Source organism: Muscardinus avellanarius, assembly GCF_963383645.1.
Source record: "Muscardinus avellanarius genome assembly, chromosome: 1".
NCBI lineage: Eukaryota > Metazoa > Chordata > Mammalia > Rodentia > Gliridae > Muscardinus > Muscardinus avellanarius.
The window spans coordinates 12,191,937-12,207,326 of NC_137786.1; the positions used below are offsets into that span (position 1 = coordinate 12,191,937).

Sequence of the window (15,390 nt, forward strand, 5' to 3'; positions counted from 1 at the left end):
GCTCCTCTGTGGACAAACTTATCTATGATTTTATCATCATACGTGATTTTTTCAGTAAAAATATTTTCTTTATAAACATATAGATTGACTAAGTGATTTTCCTCACATGCAAGAAGAAATCAAAAGCAACTCTCAACAAGCTGACTAGCACTTTATGAGTCCACATTTGAGGACGCCCAACCATTGCCAACATGAACTCTAATTTAACATGAAGTAGTGGGAAAGCAATGCCTATAAGCCTGGATTCTGGTCCTAATTCTGTCACTTAGCAGTGAGAGCTTGGCTAACTTACGTAACTTCTTTGAACCACTGTTTTGTCATAAAATACACATAAATTTATTTGAACCACTGATTTGTCATAAAATACACATAAATTTTTCATCATAAAATACAGAAATCATATTCTGTCCCACTGTCCTAACGTGGTAATAGAATGGGGGGAAATGATGGGAAAAAATAAAATTAAATAATGAGCATGAACATGTCTTAAGATGCACTTCATTATGCAAATGCATGGCCTTAGGGTTATCAGACAACATTAACCACTATGAATCCAGATAAAGATTTCCATGCAGCCAATACCATGGTCCCATCTCTGATCTTATTTTTCCCATCTTTTGGGCAGCAGCATTTTTCCTGGGGATCTTGGGAGGCTTTTCTTACCCTGGGCACTTACTTTCACCCCATCTTAAAGTCCAATCTTTCTTTTTATTTGTTTATTTTTCTTCTTGTATCAGACATGTTAATATTGGAGCAACTCTATGTTTGGTCCAATCATCCTCCACTCTTCTCTGTCTATATTCTTTTCCTAAGAATTCTTATCCAGGACAATAATATTAAATAGCAGGTCTTGGTGGCACATGCTTGTAATCTCAGTATTTGGGAGGCTGAGACAGGAGGATCACAGGTTCATGGCCAGCCTCAGCTACTTAGTGCGGCTCTCCACAACTTAATGAGACCCTGCTTCCAAACAAAGAATTAAAAAATCGGGCTAGGAATATAGCTCCAAGGTGGAATATCCCTGGGTTCAATCCCAGTACTGCCAAAAAATAAATAAAATAAAATAGCAACAATATCATGCTAGCTCTCAAAAGTATGCCTCCAACTTGACCACTCCACTGAAGCCCACACTTACAAAAGCAATCCCATAGATAGCATCTCCACTGAGTGTCTAAGAACGATCTTGAACTTAAGATGGGAACTGCTCACAACAGCCAAATTATGGAATCAGCCTAACTGACCATCAACAGACGAAAGAGTAAGCAAAATGTAATTTATATACACAACAGGGTTGTACTAAGCCATAACGAAGAATATATCATATCCTTTGCAGAACATAAAAGGAACTAGAGAATATTATACTTAGTGAGATCAGCCAGTCTCAGAAAGTCAAGGGCCATTTGTTTTCCTTCAAAGAAGCCAGAACAAAAAATAGAAGACAAAAGGGTCTTCGGTTAAATGAGGAGAAAGACCAGTATCACAGTGGAAGTGAGTGGTGAAGGGAGGGAGCAGTTCAACACTGTTCATATATGAAAGTATCACTGTCAACCTCACCACCACGTACAGGAAGGGACGAGGTTGGAAGAGGGTGGGGTCCAGGGGAAACACACCAACTGACATATGCGTATATACACGTACCATTTTGAATCTCACTGTGATGTATAATTACGGTGTACCACCAAAAGTATTTTTAAAAAGACAGAAACCACCAGGCGTGGTGGCGCACGCTTATAATCCCGGCACTTGGGAGGCTGAGACGTGAGGATCACGGTTTGCGGCCAGCCTCAGCTACTTAGGCCCTCTGTGACTCAGTGAGACCCTGTTTCAAAATTAAGAATAAAAAATGGGGTTGGGGGTGTAGCTCGGAGGTAGAATGCCCCTGGGTTCAATGCCCAGTATCGCAAAAACAATAAAATTAAATAAATAAATAAATGACAGGAATCACTTATTTCCACCTACCCCCCAAAAATAATAAACTAGCTCAAGTCTTTGCTATTTTCATAAATGGTACTTACCATCAGGGCCACTGCATATTATTTTACAAGTTGTACAGAATGCAAAATACACAATAATACATGGTAGCCTTACTGTGATTATCCATGAGTTCCCTCATAACCTGCCCATTAATATAACCCTCTAATTCTCTGATCATCTCTCTTGCTGTTTTAGTTCAGGCTACCCTCATCTGCTAGACCACTGCTTCCCCCTCACACTCTTGTCCCCCTTAAAATCCATTTACCAGGCCGGGCGTGGTGGCGCACGCTTGAAATCCCTGCGCTTGGGAGGCAGAGACAGGAGGATCACGCAGGTTCGAAGCCAGCCACACGCGCTGGCTTAGGAGACCCTGTTTCCCAATAAAAATATAAAATAGGTCTGGGAGTGTAGCCCGGAGGTAGAAGGGCTTCCAGGAACCCCAGTACCACCAAAAAAAAAAAAAATCCATTTACCAGCCAGGTACAATGGGGCACGCTTATAATCCCAGCATTTGGGAGGCTGAGACAGGAGAATCATGGGTTAGGGACAGCCTCAGCTACTTAGTGAGGCCCTTTGCATTGCAACTCAATGAGACCCTGTTTCAAAATAAAAAATAGGGCTGGGGTTATAGCTTGGAGGTACAATGCCCCTGGGTTCCATCCCCAGTACCCAGTAGCAAGGATGAGTTTTTTTCTTAAATAAATGAAACCATGCCTTTTTTTCTAGCTCAAAAGCTCCCACTGGTTTCCTGGCAAGATCGGAATAAACCCACACTTCAACCTTGGCCCACAAGCTCCGCAATGGCCTGGCCCCAGCCAACCCCAGGGGCTCAACCCCTGACACTGTGCCTCCCGCCAGCCACAGCAGTCACCCGGGCTGCTTCCTGTCCTCAAATGGGACGCAGCGCCCAGTTTTTAAAGATGCACTCTAGAGCTAGCCAGGAAGAAGGGAAAAGGGACATTCTACCTTCATGTTACTGAAGTTTGTCTTGTACACATTCCGTTTCTGGAAGAGGGCGGCTGCAAACGGTGAGACTTCGAGACCCATCTGCGCCATGCACTCTGTTTCTCTGAACAAGATTAATATCTGGGGATCGAAGTTTACAAACAATTCCCCTGTGCCTGGGGCCTTCACCAGTAAAGAGGCCTCAAGAGCTTGGTGAATTTCTTCAATCTGTGGAGAAAAGTCAGCACCACTGACCATCAGAAAGTTCAAGTCCTGGGTGAATGTATGCCATTGTCAACATGATCTACATTATGATGTGAGACATAATGCGCCAATAACAAATTAATAAATAAAAAAGTAAAAGTTCAATGCCCACACAGTATCCCACTCAGCCATTTCTGGAATCAGGATTGTTAAGCGTTCTTGCATGTGTCTGAGCTTCTGAAATTACACACAAAGGGATTACTCACTCTTCTCCTAAATTTGCTCTCAGAAAAGAACATTGAGGTTTTTGGTGCTGCTGCTGCACGGTTGAGTAAATAAAATGTGTCATTCACGACTCTCACACTCACAGATAAATACACGCTGCAGCAATGGTGACTTCTCAAATGCTAGTCAGGTCCCTGGTGCCTGATACCTTTATGCATACTCAGTTATTTTTTTCTAATACAAATTTCATAAACCCAACCAAACTCCATTTTCAGCTATCCACAAATGCAATGAATACAGCTGAGAAATACTTCCTGCCAATCTACAAAAAAATGCAATTATTTGTAGGATATATTTAATTAACTAATATGTGTAAAATATAAATATTGCATATATATAATATACATACACACACATACACATATAAGACTTTGTTTACCAGATATACCGATATTTACTGACCTATTCAAGATTTTGTTGAATTTTTTTTTTTTTTTTGTACCAGGGATTGAACCCAGGGGCATTCTACCTCCGAGCTAAACCCCCAGCCCTACTTACTTTTTATCCTTTATTTTGAAACAGACTCTCACTAATTTGCAGAAGGCCTCACTAAGTAGCTGAGACTGGCTGTAAACCTATGATCCTCCCATCTCAACCTCCCAAGTACTGGGATTACAAGTGTACACCAGTATGCTCAGCTTTGGATGAACTTTAAAAAGAAAGAAACTCTAACATATAGGATAGAGAAACCAAGAAACAGGGTCTTCTCACTTAGGAGTTTTTTTTATTATTTTAAATGGGTTTTTGTTGCCTAGCTTATGATTTGGGAGAGGGAAAATTAAGTTACTTTCTTCTATGGACACATGGCAGTCTTTGATGATGTAGAGTTGGCCAAACTAATTCATAAAATACCCTCAAGTCCTGCTTTCTACAGGGCTGTCCCTGTGAATGCTAGAGGAGGGTCACCACAGATTCATCAACAAAGACCAGGTCAAGAGCATCAATCTGGTCTCACTTGCTGAAGCCACGCCCGGTGGTAGAGGATCTCGAACTCCAGGAGGACCTTGCCCATTCTATTGTAACTACGGATTATGGGCTTGGCCTCTGCTGTCTTCAGCACAGCCGGGTGTTGCTGGAAACGCTGCATGGGTTGCTGGATTCTGTGGAAGAGCTGACGGGCCCACAGGATCTTCCCGGCCACCGGGGGCTGGTCCCGAGCCAGAGGAGGATCATATCTGTGCTTTGCATACAGCTTTGAAATCATATCGATGTCAGCTGCATAGTGCTCCAGGATCAGTCGGTATTTGTCATCGATACCAAGATTAGGGATATTCAATCTAATGAAAACACAAGAAAAGTCAAGCTTGGATTAATGGGATGACATCTACTCATCTCATCTACTCATATTTATTTTTAAAGCATGTATTAGTGAAAAAGAATGAAATAATTATGTGACCTATTAAAAGTGGTACAATGGCACACACCTGTAATCCAGGAACTTGGGAGGGTGAGATAGGAAACTTGCAAGTTCAAGGCCAGCCTGAGAAATTTAATGAGGCCCTCAGCAACTTAATGAGACCCTGTTTCAAAATAAAAAATAATATAAGACTGGGGTGTACCTGGGTACCTAGAACAGAGAATGCCTCTGAGTTCATTCCCCAGTACCATACAAAATAAAATTTGTAAAAGGGTTGGGGTGAAGTTCTGAGGTAGAATGCCCAGTATATTTAAAAAATAGTGATAATTAAAATAGTACCAGTCCTTATAATGTAGGCAAAGCTATTAACCTGGAAAGGATTTTTTTCAATTTATTTAAACATCAGGCAGCATTATTCTCGGCAGTCAGTTGCAAGGTGCTTCAGAGTGAGAGCATTTTATATTTGCAGAAATAAAGCAAGTCCTTAATCCTCCAAAGAATTAATCCTCCTAATCCTCTGAAAAACCTTAAAACTGACTCTGTGACTCAAAGTGTCAAGAGAGGCTTTTCTTTCCATTAGGATAAGAAATGACAATAATAACAGTAATAATAACAGTAAAAGCTAAGCTATGTTCCTATTATCCCAATTTTAGAAAATGGAACATGGAAAATTATCTCAAATTTTTACCTTTCAAATTTCTTTAACATACTCAGAGCTCGATTTGTGTTCTGAATCTTTTCAAATGTAACATCCATGAACTTCTGCAAGTCATTCTAAAGCAGAATAAAACCCAGTTATGAACAAGAAGTTAACAATGGGAATTTTCTATTTAGCAACAAAAGAGCCCTCCAGCCCCCACCAGCATCTAGAATAGGGGGCAAAATATAACAGTACATTTAATGTGCTTCAAAGAAGAATATATGCCCAGAAGCCAGAAATAGAGACTTAAAAACTACAGGAGTTGTGGGGTTGGTAGTATGACAGATGTCATGCATATTGGGCCAGGCACAGGGCTTAGGGCTTGCCACACCCCCAGCGCCACAAAGAGGAGGAAAGCAGCCCCAGAAAAGGGCTCCCACATTCTCTGTTCAGGGCCAGGTAGTAAATATTTTTCAGCTTTGTGAGACATAGATCTCTCTCACACCTGTCCACCTCTTTCATGGTAGTGCCAAATCAGCCACAGGCAATACCGAAACAACCAGGTACAACAAGATTTGGCCCAAGACTCTCATTTTCTGACCTTTGCCCAAAGCAACTGACTCCCACCTGTGCCACAGGTAGATAAGGGCCTGGTTTACCCTGCACGTTACAGGTAAGGGCTGACCCAAGAAATCAACATGAAAGCTAGTCTAGAAATGTAAAACCACAAGGACCTCAGTCTTATCTTTTAAAAAGTTCTTTTTATCGAGGTATGATGGCACAGGCTTGTGATCCCAGGATGTGAGAGGCTGAGATAGGAGGGTCCTAGGTTTTGCATTGGCAGTCTAAGGAGACACTGTTTCAAAATAAAAGGGGCTGGGGATGTAGATCAGCAAGAGCATGACCTTGGTTTCAATTCCCAGTACTACACACACACACAAAACCAAAGTTTTGTTTAAAGTAGAAGATTTAATAAAGATATAAAATATTATAGTACTTGAGAGCTTGATAGAGTGGAATAAAATAGAGCCCTGAACTCAACAGGAGACTTCTCACTCCGAGCGCACTTAGGACATTTGAAAAACTTTCCTAGGAAATATGTCACACAGGACATTTCAGGAAGCACCCAAAATCTAATGCAATGTACTCCACATTCTTACATTCAACTCTAATAAAAATTTAAGTCAATAAAAATGAGACTCCAGCTGGAGGTGTGGCTCAGGGATAGAGCACTTGTCTACAGAAGGCTTTGGCTTCTTTCTCCAGCTATTCAAATAAATACAAGTAGAGCCAACAGACTATCTTTTGAAAAAGCTGCATTCATACTTTTAAGTAATACATGAGGAAAACAGCAAATCATCATAATAAAAAATATATGGTATTTCAAAGTGAGTGGTATGTGTTGCATATTAAAGTCTGTGAGAAACAGCAAGAATAGTAATTGTGGTCCTCAGTAGAAAAAGTAGAGCATTCACGCATTCATTAAAGACAAAAAGAAAAACTAAAATTAATAACCTAAGAAATCAAAAAAATGTAAAAATAACAACAGAATAGATCCAAACAGATGGTGAAAATTTTAAGCAAAACACAATAAAATTGAAAAGCAAGAAACAAGAGAAAAGATTAACAACTTAAAAGATGCTTGTATATATGGGGGACAGGATACCGGGGATTAAACTGAGGGGCATTCAGCCGGGCGTGGTGGCTCATGCTTGTAATCCCCGCGCTTGGGAGGCAGAGACAGGAGGATCACACAGGTTTGAAGCCAGCCACACTGGCTTAAGAGACCCTGTTTCCAAATAAAAATGTATAAAAAAAAAATAGGTCTGGGAGTGTAGCCCGGAGGTAGAAGGGCTTCCAGGAACCCCAGTACCAAAAAAAAAAAAAACCTGAGGGGCATTCTAACTCCAAGGTACACCCCCAGCCCTATTTTTATTCTTTATTTTTGAAACAGGGTCTCACTGAGTTGCAGAGGGCTTCACTAAGTAGCTAAGGCTGGCAGAAAACCAGCAACCATCCTATCTCAGAAAAAGATGCTTTTTTGGGGGGAAAAAAAGATACATAAGCCAGGCGTGGTAGCACACGCTTGTTAATCCCAGCATTTGGGAAACTGAGACAGGAAGACTGTGGTTCATGGACAGCCTCAGCTATTCATTGAGGCCCTTTGCACCTCAGTGAGACCCTGTTTCAAAATAAAGAATAAAAAAATAGGGCTGGTTGTATAGCTCGGAGATAGAATGCCCCTGAGTTCAATTCCCAGTACCACACACACACAAAAAAAAAGATAGACAAACCTTTGACAAGACTGACCACGGGAAGGGAGAGACAAATATTTATAAAATATAAACCTAGTAGAGTACGATTAATCAAAAATTACAATTGTTGCCTGGCATGTTGGTGCATGCCTGTAATCCCAGTACATGAGAGGTTAAGACAGGAGGGTTCCAGACCAACCACAGCAACTTAACAAGACCCTCAGAAAGTTAGGGAGACACTGTTTCAAAATAAAATAGGGTTGAAGGTGTAGCTCAAAAGTAGAATGCCCCTAGGTTTAACCCCAACACCTAAAAAAAAAAACTAAAATTGTTTAAAAAAGCAATAAAGGAAAAATGTGTTGCACAAATACCACTTATATATCAAAAATTTAAGAAATACCTCAAATATCTCTACCATATGACCCTCAAATATATTTTCCAAAATACTACTTAGCATTTTCCTCAAATTTTCATACATCTTATACAATCATATATTACTGCCCCACCCCCAAAAATGTATGCCAAAAAAATTAAGCACAATTTATTCTCTGTTCAATCCAAGAATTAGTGAAATTATAACTAAAATCTAAATTTTGTTAAATAAAGCTCAGAAGGATTATTTCATTATTTTCTATTTCACGCTTCAAGGCAAAGTTCCAATTAATCCTTTTTTCTCAATTCACCAGACAAAAGTTTGGAGACGCTGTAAATTGAAAGAAGCCATTAATTGACGCAGCATTGAAGCGAGCAAGCCAGCTTGATATGCAATAAGAATTAGTACCAAAATCTATTTTAGTCAATGTCAAAATGATTTGGCAAGACACCCAGTTGGCAATATCCAAGCTCTTTTACTCCTGCTTACTTAAAAGTATAAATTTAGCCTTTGTATCATAACTTATTGACTCTTGTTTTTTTTTTTTAGTGATTTTATATCTTCCCATGCTAGAAGAAATGCGACCATCAAAGGAGACCAGCTGTCTGGGGCAAGCTGGACCACCTCTGCCCCATCCGGCAAAGCCCCGGAGCTGAGGAACTGCTGCTGGGTTTCCTACAATGCGTCCTCATATTCAGTACTTCCCATTATTTCTACTGAAATTACAGAGGTTTTTTTTTAATGATGTTAATTCTTCAGCAAAGATGACATCCTCGATCAGGAAACTGTAATGGGAGAAAATTTTTGCTAGCTACTTCTCTGTGAGAGGACTAATATCTAGAATATATAAAGAACTTAAAAAACTTAACACTAAAAAAAATCAAAACAATTAGCAATTGCACCAAATGGACACTTCTCAAAAGAAGAAATACAAATGGCCAGTAAATACATGAAAAAAGTTCAATACTATTAGAAAACAGGAAAATGCAAATCAAAACTACCCGAAGAGTCCATCTAACTCCAGTCAGAATGACAATCATGAAAAATAAAAACAATAATAAATGCTAGAGAGCATGTGGGGACACAGGAACTCTTATTCACAGCTGGTTGTTCTGAAATTTAGTACAACCACTATGAAGATCGGTAGGGAAATTTCCTCTAGAAACAGAACCACCATATGACCCAGCTACACCACTAATTAAGTTCAGAATACTATATTGACATGAATAGTTATGTTTACAGAAGCACGAGTCACAATAGCAAAATGATTGAACCAACCTAGGTGTCCATCATCAGGAGAATAGAAAACAAAAATGAAGAATACATACACAGTGGAATTTTACTCATCCCGAAGGAAGAACAAAAGTATGTCATCTGCAGGAAAACTGATGGAGATAGAGAATACGGTACTAAGTGAGGTCAGCCCATTTCAGGAAGTTATGGATCAAATGTTTTATGGATCATATGGAAGCTAGAGAGAAAAGAGGGATCAAAACAGACTCTAGATAATTGAGAAGAATGACTGGTAGAAAAACGGAGGGGTCTAGGGGAGGGAGGTTGAGAGGAGAAAGGAAGGAACTAATGAAAGAAACAGTTCAAAATATGCTATGCCCACATAGGAAGGCATCGCTACCAACCCCGCTGTTATGTATGGGGAGGGGTGGGACCCGAAGGGAAACTCACCAAGACCTATGGGCAAGATTGTTCCTATGATTTTGAACCTCACTATGATGTATAATTACAATGCACCAATAAAAATACAAAAAATTAAGAAAGAACAGTTGTGTTAGGCTACCTAGATGTTTTCACTACATAAAGAAGCTCAATGCATAAGCTATGCAGAACTGCAGTATTTTTAATCCTCCACTTCTTCTTGGATACCAGCTCATCTTTGCTGAGACCTGAGAGTAGCACTTGGTTTCCCTGCTTCTCTATCCTGTGGTACAGAGTCCTGGGACGAGCCCTCTCTGAACATCAAAGACTTCAAATTAGTTATTTTGTCTGTAAGCCAGATCCAGCCTAAAGCTAAGATGAAGATGTCATAGTCTTCTGGGCTGTGGCATCTTCATACTAGTCCTATGAGTCTGGGATCTCAGCTCCTACTCATGTTCCTTTGGTTCAGCTTGCCACTTCAGTAGCCCATCCTTTACTAGACTGTTGTCCTTTACCTGCTAGGATGCATGCTTCTAGGCATTCAGCAGCCATCTCTGTGGTTTCAATAAAGCCCATCTCCGGCAGTTCCAATACACTGCCTTTTTTGACCTGTTAGGTCCAGCACGAACCTAAGTCTGGACAGAGTTAAGGGCTCTGATCCCCCTGACGGTGGAGCCTGGACACAACCTGATTGGGACTGAAATCCCCCATAGACCCCCAACCCCAAGTCCTTCTGCTGAGAGGGCCATTTCCAGAGCCTCTCGGTTCCTTGCCCCCTAAGACTCACCACATCACCCACTCCATCCAGAAACTTGGGAAGACAAGTGGTTTGGGCCCAGTTTTATGGAGATGAGGGGTGAATTCACAAGGATGGCTGAGTATTTGAAGGACGGAGAATAGAATAATTAGTTAAAAGACAGAGAAACAGAGGGATAAAAAAGTCAACAAAAAATTAGCAAACCAGATTCAGAAGTGGACCACTTTTGCGATAGAAGACAAAATTAGTGTTGAATTTAAGAAAATAAAAAAGAAACGGAATAGAAATTAGTGTATATATAATTAATGTCTAAAATCCATGCCAGAAAACATTTGTAAAATCATATTTTCAGTACTATAAGAAATTGGCACAGGCTTTAAAAGGTCTCCCCACCTTGTTCATTCCTACTTCATTTACTGGGAAAACACCAATATCAAGCATAGTCTCTTCTCTGAAGCACTTCCTACCACAGTCAAGCAGAAGCGCGCGTGTGTGTGTGTGTGTGTGTGTGTGTGTGTGTGTGTGTGTAGGACTAGGGATTAAACCAGGGGCATTCTTCTACTGCAGAGCTATACCCCCAGCCCTATTTAATTTTTTATTTCTTATTTTCCTTTGTAAGACAGGATCTCATCAAGTTGCAGAGGTCTTGCTAAATGGCTGAGGCTGGTGTAGAGCCTATGCACCTACTGTCTCAGCCTCCCAAGTACTATAGTGGCAGGCACACACCGACACACCTGGCTGGTTCACATCCTTTCTTATGGGGTGGGAAATAATTATATTCTATGCATGTTTTGTAGGCCTGAACTCTCTGTAGGCTACTTCTGTAAGACTTGGTCTTTTGCATCTTTGAAGCCTCACTTTCTGGCATAATATCTGCATATTATTATTTTATAGTTAGTCATCTTGGCCCCTATTTGCCTTTTCTTCTTGTGACTTTGTCTTAGCCTTTTTCTTTTTCCTTGTTTTTTTTTTGGTGGTATATTCATATTCATTTTTCCAATATAACTTAACATGTACTCATGTCTCACTCCTCCCTGTTTCCTGTCTATGAGCTTTAAGAACAAATCTACTTGATTTATTTCTTCATTCATAACCTGCAACATCAAGGCCTCATGCATCATTGCTGTATGGTAAATACTTGTTTATTGCAGTAAATCTTCATCTTCTGGTTAACAAATAGGGACACAATAAGATGCCTGCCCTCTCGGTGCTCCCCATCCACCTACATTCCACAGAATGAGCTAATGACACATTGTGTGATCAGAAATTTCTGGGGAAATACAGAGACTTGACACTGACTATGGACACAGAATCAGGATGCAGCATTGCCTCTGATCAAAATATATATATCAGGATCCTTTGTCTTTATGTCTGAGTCAGGGCCCAAAATAGATCATCCTTTAAATAATTATAGGCATGTCTTTCCATCAAATGAAATGTGTCATGAAGCATAACTATTTAAAAATTTAATTCTTGGCCGGGCGTGGTGGCCCACATTTGTAATCCCCACACTTGGGAGGCGGAGACAGGAGGATCATGCAGGTTCGAAGCCAGCCGTGCTGGTTTAAGAGACCCTGTTTCCAAATATAAAGTATAAAATAGGTCTGGGAGTGTAGCCCAGAGGTAGAAGGGCTTCCAGGAACCCCTGTACCACCAAAAAGAATTTTTTTTTAATTCTTGAAGCCGGGCGTGGTGGTGTACACTTGTAATCCCAGCACGTGGAAGGCTGAGACAGGAGGATCGCGCAGGTTCAAAGCCAGCCTCAGCTACTTAGTGAGGCTCTCAGCAACTTGGTGAGATCCTGTTTCCAAATAAAATATAAAATAGGTCTGGGAGTATAGCCAGGAGGTAGAAAAGCCCCTGGGTTCCATCACCAGTACCACAAAAAAAAAAAAAATTTAATTCCAGAGCCAGCTTTCCCAGGTTTGACAGCTTCACCACTCATTATCTCTGTGACCGTGGGCTGTTCACTCAACCTCACTGAGTCCCAGACTCCTTCTTTTCTAAACAACAGTAATAAGAGCACCTACACTGCAGGGGTGTTGAGATTCTTAAGTGAGTTTATGAACACAAGGTGCTCGGGACAGCACCCAAAAGAAAGAATCAGCCGGCTGTGCTATGATCCTTTCTACCTTGAACTCACTGCTCCAAAGACACCTCACAGCTCTTTTTCCCTTGACACGTACAGATTTAGTTCAAACCAAACATTCTAGGAAGTAAATCATAGAATGGCCACTTTCCTCTTACAATCAGCAAGACATACAGTTGTACCATTCTGGGATGAAATAAATTCTGCATACTAATTATGGCAGAACCTTAACCTCCCTGACTCCACTTCCCTGAAAACAAATGCTTCCTTCCCTCCTGGATTTGCTTCCTGACCCTACAGTTGGTAGAATCTGCGCTCTACTAGAAATAGCCAGCCCAAACTCAGCCCCAGGAATCTGGAGCTAGGGCTGGTATTGCAAAATGTTTTCAGAAAAGCTGGAAGCCATGCTGCTTATGAGGGCTGAACGTCGGGATAGCAGGCCTTAGAATACAGGGTGTGGATAAAGGGGCTTCCTGACCAAGGGGGCTTCTGGAATGAAGGTTGCTAAGACCCGCTCCAGCCCTGCCTTTGGGAACTGCCAGTCATGCTGATGACCACTGCCAAGCTGCCTCTGATCATAATCATGGCCATAAAGTAACAAATAAATGGTGACAAATGTCTCCTTTTAATAAAACTACAGTGTTTCAACAGAAGATGAAAGTAAACTCTCTAAAGGCTGAGCCAGAGACAGGCAGAAGTCTATGATTACAGATCATTATCCAAAGCTATATTTATGACCCTTTAATCTATGAAAAAGAGTCCTTAATTATTCATCTAAAATCGCAAAATGCAGACGGAGGTCGCGCTCAGTCCCCTCTGTGATGAAGACGCCTCTCCCTTCTGAATGGGTAATGATTAGCAGTGCTACCCAGAAAGGCAAAAATAAACATACGGCCGTCAACAGGGATATATCGTACAACCTACATGAAGGTCATTAGTCTGCCTGCAAAACTCTTCATAGTCCTGGTCAAAATCCATTTTCCGCTGGTCTAAGAAATTATATTCCTTTTTCTTTATGGTTGTGACAATGTCCTGAAATATTATGAAAGAAAGAAGACAACATTTTAGTATTCTTGCATTGCTTAACCAAATAGGACCTTACGTGCAAAATCTATATAATTATTTCCCTACAAAATACTGCTTATAAGGAGCCTATTTTTTCAATTTCTTCAGTTACTCACATGGTTTATTGCTCATTGCTTTACAGGCAGTGAATGTAGCCATACTACATTCAAAGAAGTCATTTGGAAAGCATTTTCATGAGATTTTATATATTATTAAAGAAATAAATCAAACCTATATCCGGAAATTAGGAGAGGTATTTTCTCTAAAAGTTTCCCATTAATAACATGAAATAATAAGGGGAGGAGACCCAGAACAGAATTGACTAAAATATTGTTTGTTGAAAAAATCAAATCATGGCAAAAAATAAATAAAGCTATAACAAAACACAAACAGAGAAGGAAAATGACTGTGTTATACCATCCACAGATGAGATATTTCAAGCCTCAACTGCCCTAAATAAAATGTCAAGCCATAGTCGACCACTTAGAAACTCTCTGGGGTCAGCTGCTTTCTACTGCTCTGTAAAGCTCCAGCCTGCGATTGCAAAAGTGCAGAGGAAGCAAACCATCTCCTTGAAAATACTATTATCAGAAGTCCTGTTTACTCTGAATAATGAGGTGTAAGGCTCTGTGATCATTCTTAACCAGGTGCTAAGCCATTCTCAAACTCAGGTGTCCACACTATTGACAGAGGCATCTAATTTTTATGAGGAATATTGGGCCTCCTTGCACAAGATCCTCCTCAAAGTCATTTCCACCTAATCATCAACTCAAAGCTCCTAATAGACAAAGGTGTATAAACTGCACAACTTCTTGAATCACCTTCACTGGTTAAAACAACCTGCTCTTCCACGCTGTGAAACTACAAAATTAGTTACATTTAGGAATTCTGTGTGTGTTGTACAAAATTGTCCAAAAGAAGCATGCAAAATCTACATTACTACATCTTAATGTGGTAATAAAAAGATTTGAGGACTGGAAGGAATCCTGCTTTCTGATTGGACCCATGGGTCACTTAAGAGTATTAAGTTTTCTGGGCACCATGGCATATTCATATAATCCTAGTATTTGGGAGGCTGAGATGGGAGGATGAGAGGTTTAAGGCCAGCACTTGATAATTTAGTAAGCCCCTCTTTCAAATTTAAAAAAAATTATAAGGGCTGGGGGTATAGCTTAGGGCTAGAAAACCTGGGTTCAATTCCCAGTACCACACACAAAAAACAAAAGTATTAAAGAAATGAAAGTATTATTTTTGACCTTTAAACCCACTAACCAAACTTGATCTACTTAATAATTTGTTTCATAGACGTTCACTGAACACCTGTTATGTGCCAGTAAACTCTAAGATACAGAAAGAAACAGAACAGACAAATGTCCCTGTTCCTATGTTGTAACATACTTGGCAGGGACAAGAGGTCAGAATCCATGTAGATCACAAATAAACAAAGGTGGTAATTTCTAATCATGTAAAATGTGTAATGCATCATGGAGTAATTCAAATGAAACCAAGGTCCAGGAAATCGTCAACAAGAGGGTGGTTTAAATCAAGATCTGGAAGCCAAAGAGAAAGTGACTGTCATGATGAGATATATTGTGTCCCCTGAGGACTTCATCTGTTAATGTTCAAAGCTGATGTATTTTTTTTTTTTTTTTTTGGTGGTACTGGGGTTCCTGGAAGCCCTTCTACCTCCGGGCTACACTCCCAGACCTATTTTTTATACTTTTTTATTTGGAAACAGGGTCTCCTAAGCCAGCGCGCGTGGCTGGCTTCGAACCTGCGCGATCCTCCTGTCT

At 40.3% G+C, this 15,390-nt stretch overlaps 1 protein-coding gene across 1 annotated transcript in view; it reads right to left on the reverse strand.

The window, feature by feature from the left end:
* The window catches only part of DNAH5 (dynein axonemal heavy chain 5), a gene marked incomplete at its 3' end in the record, with an annotated part of 279,406 nt that overhangs the window by 211,292 nt on the left and 52,724 nt on the right, over nucleotides 1–15,390 (reverse strand). Inside the window, exons 12-15 of the mRNA XM_080703060.1 lie at nucleotides 13,457–13,564; nucleotides 5,454–5,539; nucleotides 4,364–4,685; nucleotides 2,941–3,147 (exon numbers count right to left, since the gene is read on the reverse strand). Coding sequence (XP_080559186.1) covers nucleotides 2,941–3,147; nucleotides 4,364–4,685; nucleotides 5,454–5,539; nucleotides 13,457–13,564 — 723 coding nt within the window. The remainder of the gene's footprint in view (nucleotides 1–2,940; nucleotides 3,148–4,363; nucleotides 4,686–5,453; nucleotides 5,540–13,456; nucleotides 13,565–15,390) is intronic.